This window comes from Nannospalax galili, unplaced genomic scaffold, assembly GCF_000622305.1.
Source record: "Nannospalax galili isolate Female #2095 unplaced genomic scaffold, S.galili_v1.0 scaffold274, whole genome shotgun sequence".
NCBI lineage: Eukaryota > Metazoa > Chordata > Mammalia > Rodentia > Spalacidae > Nannospalax > Nannospalax galili.
In genome coordinates, this window is record NW_008335435.1 from 538,615 (window position 1) to 545,530 (window position 6,916).

The 6,916-nt window shown below is 39.7% G+C and overlaps 1 protein-coding gene across 2 annotated transcripts in view; it reads left to right on the plus strand.

Annotated features, from left to right (window-relative positions):
• The window catches only part of Rbl2 (RB transcriptional corepressor like 2), an 80,973-nt gene that overhangs the window by 50,186 nt on the left and 23,871 nt on the right, over positions 1 to 6,916 (plus strand). For both annotated transcript variants that reach the window (XM_008830070.3, XM_008830069.3), the window contains 3 exons: positions 2,034 to 2,300; positions 2,468 to 2,748; positions 3,974 to 4,150. In XM_008830070.3, the coding sequence (XP_008828292.1) occupies positions 2,034 to 2,300; positions 2,468 to 2,748; positions 3,974 to 4,150 (725 nt within the window). The remainder of the gene's footprint in view (positions 1 to 2,033; positions 2,301 to 2,467; positions 2,749 to 3,973; positions 4,151 to 6,916) is intronic.

The following is a 6,916-nucleotide window of genomic DNA, read 5'->3' on the forward strand; positions in this document are numbered from 1 at the left end:
CTTATTATTTAGATTATTTTTGGTACATAAGACAACATACAAAGCTCATACAAAACAGATGCCCTTAGGTACTCATATTACAATTGCAGCACATCAACAAAATGACACTGTAACCATACACTGAAATGACATGCAGCAAAATTATTTAATGATTTAACTATTAAGAGAGGCAAACAGGGGTTAGAGAGATGCTCAGTCGTTAGGAGCACTGGTTGCTCTTGCAGAAGACCCAGGTTCGGTTCCCAGGACCCATATGGCAGCTAGCAAACCTCAGTAACTCCAGGGGATCCGATGCCCTCTTCTGTCCATCTGAAGCACTGCATGACAGGGGTGCACTTACATTCTTGCAGGCAAAATATTCATATAAATAAAAAATAAATAAAATAATAAATAAATAAATAAATATTTCTAATTTTTGTCTTTTTGGTTGTAAGCCTGAGTCTTTAATGGCTATACTGTCTCTCCAACCCATATTTCTTATTTTTGAAAAAAGAGTAATAATGAATTAACTACTTTTCTTTCTAGTTAAGGAAACCTGATTGCAGATCTGACACCTGGTCTTTTTCAGTCTATTTCTGCATTCTTTTCCTTCCCAAATCTGTGTATTAAGAATTGACATTTAACTTCATTTCTTGGTACTTGCTACTTCATTTACCTGAGTTCTATACATGATAATGGTAATACAACTCTGTACCAAATACTGATATTTTATAAGTTTATATATTTTTGTAACGTCAGGCAATGAATGCTGAGACATGGCTTTCAGGATTTACTTTTTTCAGTATCTCTTATGATCTTCCCACCCTAAAATTTGAAAGAGCTACCAATGTGCAGGACTTGCATGTGTGCATGGGAGAAAGTAACACTGACATTTCAAAGTTACACACATTGTTGTGAATACTTGAAAATAAACTGAGCTATAATAGCTAGTTTTTGTTTGGGGTGATTTAAAAAAAGTTTTGGAAAGGTGTTAATGGTTGTACAATGCTGTACATGTACTTAAAATGGCTTAAGTTGGTAATGTCATATATACATTTTATAATTAAAAAAATTTTTAATAAACTAAAAGTCACAAAATTATATAACTTAAATGGATGAAACATATGGTATATGAATCATATCTCAATAAACTGTAAAAAATAACTTTATTAGATCTAAAACATATGTATCTACCTTACTGAAGAATATGGAGTATTGGTAATTTACTGTATGTGGAAAAAGACTAAGATGAAAATTCATAAAAAGCTGAGGGGAAAATGCTGCCAGATATACTATCATCTTGTCTCCTTATCAGGTAGCCTTTTTTAGAATTTATATATGGGAGAAAAAAGCATAGAAAAATGATTCCTGGGGCTGGAGAGATGGCTCAGTGGTTAAGAGCACTGACTGCTCTTGCAGAAGACCTGGGTTCAATTCCCAGAACCCACATGGCGGCTACAAACCATCCTTTCCTCCAGTTCCAGCGGAATCTGAAGCCCTCTTCTGACCTCCATGGCATTGCATCACATGGGTGCACTCACATACATGCAGGCAATACACTCATACACATAAAATAAATATAATAAAATATTTTTAAAAATGAGCCGGGCATGGTGGTGCACACCTTTAATCCCAGCACTTGCGGGGCAGAGGCAGGCGGATCTTTGTGACTTCGAGGCCAACCTGGTCTACATAGTGAGTTCCAGGACAGCTGGGGCTACAAGGAGACCCTGTCTCAAAAAGACAAAAAAAAATTTTTTAAATGATTCCTTAAATTACCCATACATCATCAAGTCCCTGTAGTAGCAGAGGACAAAGCCTACTTGATTTATGGGAAGGAAAAATAAGTGAGTACTAGTAGACAGAATTTCCTTTATAACTTTGTTTTCACTTGAATTTTCACCAATTAAGAATGCAGATGCACTGTGACTTCTATAAATATTTTTGCTTTTTAAAATTATGAAGTATTTCAAGCACTGTAGTGCATTTTGAACATAAGAGCTTAAGTAAAAGTCAGATCTGTCTGTTAAATGGTTTGTCTAATTTGATCCTAGGCATACCATCTCCAACCACACTGTATGATAGATACAGTTCCCCAACAGTCAGTACTACCAGAAGGCGGCTATTTGAGAATGACAGTCCCTCTGATGGAGGGACACCGGGACGCATCCCTCCCCAGCCCCTAGTCAATGCTGTCCCTGTGCAGAATGTATCTGGGGAGGCTGTTTCTATGACACCAGTTCCTGGACAGACGCTGGTCACCATGGCAACAGCCACTGTCACAGCCAACAATGGACAAACAGTGACTATTCCCGTACAAGGTAAGGAAGAGAGTTGGATATTGAGTTCTCAGGCATTTATTGGAAAGTTACCTGGGATTTGGTTGGAGTGACAATATAAGCTAGAAGAGTGATGGTGAAGCAGAGAGGAAAGAGACGAAAACCTCATATGCCAACATTTTTTTTCTCCCCTTTATTATAAACTGTAGGTATTGCCAATGAAAATGGAGGGATAACATTCTTTCCAGTCCAAGTCAATGTTGGGGGCCAGGCACAAGCTGTGACTGGCTCTATCCAGCCCCTCAGTGCTCAAGCCCTGGCTGGAAGTCTGAGTTCTCAACAGGTGACAGGAACAGCTTTGCAAGTCCCTGGTCAGGTGGCCATTCAGCAGATTTCCCCAGGTGGACAACCGTACAAACAAGGACAGCCTTTAACCAGCAGCAGCATTAGACCCAGGAAGACCAGTTCTTTGGCACTTTTCTTTAGAAAGGTACTTTTTTTTCATTAAAATTTTTTTTATTGAATTTTTGTGCATTTCATACATCTTAACCATGTTTAGACCTCCCTCCCCTATCTGAAGCCCTGCTATGGCCCACCCCACCTAATTTTAATGCATTTTGTTATATATGTTAATGCCTGTCAGGTTTGTGTCCCCAGATATCCCTTGGTGTGAGTTCATCCACTGGAGCCTGGTCAACCTATCTAGTGTCACTCCCTTAAAAAAGACCAACTCTCTCCCTCACCCAGCAGCGATCAGCTGCCAAAAGTTCCTTGGCTAAGGTTGGGACCTCCTGACCATTTCCCTAGTTCTATGCAGGGTTGATTTGAGTTTTCATAGGTCTTGTGCATGCTGTCACCATTGTTGTAAGTACATGTGATCAAGTCCCCAAACAGCCTGGAATAGTCTCTTTCCTTGTGATCATCCACCATCCCTGGCTCTTAGAACCTTTCTGCCCCCTCTTCTGTAATGGTCCCTGAGCCCTGGGTGGGTGAGGTTTAATGTATGAGCCCTATCCAGGGACACACACTCTGCAGTCTGTTATTCTCTACACATTTGCCAGTTGTGGCCTTCTGTGTGCATTACATTCTGTTGCATGAGGAAGCTTTGCTGGTGAGAGTTGAGAGATGCCTTCATATTCTCTCTATCCCCTCTTCTGCTGTGTTCTGTGAGCCTTAGGTGTAGAGGTTCCACTGTACATATTTCACTTAGGCCCAGGCATTTCACAGACACTTGTTCTCTGTGTGTGACCAGTGTGAAACTCTGTAGTAGTCTCTATCTGTTGCAAAAAGAAGCTTCTTTGATAAGTGGTGACAGGTATACTTGTTTGTAAATATAAGGGTACATATTTACATATAGTAAGGAATTACCTTTATTTAGGGATGTGACAGATGCAGGGTTTTCTCTAGGATCTGTCTGGCCATGTGTATTTACCTATGTTTATAGTACCACAGAAGTTCCCTCCCATTGAGTGGGTCTTAAGTCCAATTAGCTAGCTGTTGATTACCCCCAGGATAAAAGTGCCGCTATTGCAACAATATTGTTTGCTGTGCTGGTCATTGTTAATGGTTATTAGGCTTTAAAGCTGGGGTTGGACTCTTGATTTTCACTCTTAGCAGCTTACATAGTAATTTTTCATGTATCTTTACTAAAGCACAAGTTTGGAGAAGTGTTAAGTTTTAAACAGAGTTTGAAGTATCCTTTTTTTATCTGTTAGGTTTACCATTTAGCAGGTGTCCGCCTTCGGGATCTTTGTGCAAAACTAGATATTTCAGATGAATTGAGGAAAAAAATTTGGACCTGCTTTGAATTCTCCATAATTCAGTGTCCTGAACTTATGATGGACAGACATCTGGACCAGTTGTTAATGTGTGCCATTTATGTGATGGCAAAGGTGAGTACCATTTGAGACGGAAAGGCACAGGTGCTGCTGTTACTCAGAATGGTTGTAGCAGGTTTACTGAGATAGCCATTTAAAATGTAGGAGTCACTGGGACTTACATTCCCACATATGTGCAGTCTTCAGTTTTAGAGTATTCCATTTTATAGATACTGGACATCATTTTTATCCATGAATGAATGACATTTGAGTTGTTTCTCTTCCTTGGTGATTATGAATTACACTGTTGTTAGCATCTGTATATGAGCTTTTGTGTAGATGTTTCCACTTTTCCACTGGTATATTCTAGACATATACCATAGGGTGTATGTCTAGAATAGATCCATGAGTCATTAAAACTGTATGTTTAAACATTTGAGGGTCTGCCATGCTACTTTGCAAAGTATGGTACCATTTTATATTCCTGCCTGCAAGATGTGAAGGTGTAATTCCTCTACTTTTTCATCAATAGTATCTTCATTTATTTTTTAAAGATTTAAAAAATTATGTGTGTGTTTCAGTAATGTGCATGTGAGTATAGTGCCTGAAGAGACCAGAAGATGGCACTAGATACCTTGGAGCTGGAGTCACAGGTGGTTGTGAGCACCCTCTGTATGCTGGTGTTGGGAACTGAGTCCTAGGTTCTCTGCAAGAGCAGCAAGTACTTTTAACCGCTGAACCATCTTTCCAGCCCCATAATTTTTTTTATAATACATGAGTGTATTGCCTGCAATACACCTGAAATACACTTATTTATGTAAGTGCACTGGTGTCATGCAATGTCCATGAAGGTCAGAAGAGGGCATCAGATCTAGAACTGAAGTTACAGATGGTTGTTAGTCACCATGTAGGTGCTGGGATTTGAACTCAGGTCCTCTGCAAGAGCAACCAGTGCTCTTAATCACTGAACCATCTCTCCAGCCCCAGCCCCATAATTATCTTCATTAAAAAAAAAAAAGTCAACTTATTAGCCAGGCTTGGTGGCCCATGCCTTTAATCCCAGCACTCAGGAAGCAGAGGCAGGCGGATCTCTGTGAGTTCGAGACCGGCCTGGTCTACATAATGAGTTCCAGGCCAGCTGGGGCTACAGTGAGACCCTGTCTCAAAAAGACCAAAACAAAAAAAAAAAGTCAAACTTATGATTATTGGTAAAGTTAACCATTTTGAAGTGTACAGTCTGGTGGCATTTAGTATAATCACAGTGTTGTCCAACTATCACTTCCATCTACCCCTCACCCATTAAGGAGTTTCTTCCCATTTATCTTCCCACATCCTCTGACAACCAGCATTTTTGTCTTGGCTCTCTGGATTTATGTGTTCTTGGCATTTCATGTAAATGAAAAAGTGACCTATTGTGTATGGCTTCTTTCACTTAGGATATTGTTTTTAAGATGTTCCATGTTATAGCATGTATCTGTACTTTTTTTTCATGGCTGATAGTGTACTGTATAGATATATCAGGTTGTTTCTTTTCATCCTCTGGACATTTGGGTATGAGCTTTTCACTACTGTAAGTAGTGCTGCTGTATTCTAAGAGTAACATTTTGTGGAACCACCCAAGTTTTACATTGTTACTAGTAATGCAGGTGTTTTCTTTCTCTGTAACTTTACCAATATTATTTTAGTTGTAGCCATACCAGTGGATGTTGAGTGGTATCTCATTATGAGATACCACTTGATTTGTATTTGCTTAATGACTAATAGATACTGCGTATCTTCTGTTGTGCCTTGTGGGCCTGTATCACTGGAGTTTCCATTTGCTTACTGACCACTTGTGTATCTTTTTTGGAAAAATGTTTTAATGCTTTTGGAAGAATTCTCTGTTTTCATTATTGTTGTTTTTTAATTTTAATTGTTTAAGATAGGGTCTTCCATAGCCCTAACAGGTCTGGAACTCACTATGTCGACTAGGCTAGCCTCAGTCTCATAGAGATCTGCCTGCCTCTGCCTCCCAAGTGCTGACATTAAAGGTATGTGCTGACATTAAAAGATGTGTGTGTGTGTACATGCGCGCATGTGTGCATGCAAGAGTGTGAATATATACCACATGTGTGTGCATGTTTGTGGAGTACAGAAGAGGATGTCAGATCTTCTGGAGTTGGAGTTGCAGGTGGTTGTGACCTGATTGGGTGCTGGAAGCTGAACTCTGATTCTCTGGAAGAGTAGCAAGTACTCTTAACTGTTGAACCACCTCTCCAGCTTGCCCCCTTTTTTCCCTTGTTTTTTTGAGACAGGGTCTCCCAGTACCCTCCATTGGCCTGGAACTCACTATGTAGACAGACCTGGCTGGCCCAGATTTGCCTCCCAACAAGTGCAGGGTTTAAAGGTGTGTGCCACCAAACTAAGCTTTTTTTCCCCTAAAGAGTCTTGACCAACTGTCTTACTATGTATGCAAGGCTGTCCTCTAACAATCCTTTAACCACAGTATCCTAAGTGCTGGAATAGCTGAAGGTGTTCACCACACCATTTCCTTGCCTTTTTTTGTTGTTGTTGTTGTTCTTTTTGTTTATTGAGACACTTTGTAGCGCTGGCTGGCCTGGAACTACGTAGATCAGACTGACTTTGAATTCACAGATTTTTACCTCTGCCTCCTGAGTGCTGGGATTAGAGGCATGTACCATCACATGCAGATCTTTGCACTTTTTTTTTTTTTTTGGTAGTTCTTTTTTCATTTTTTTTAATTTAAAAAAATTTTAATAACCACATGATTAGAAGAAGCATTTCATTACAGCTTTAACATATTCAGTAACACTCCAGAGCAAGGATCAACTCTTTCAAAAG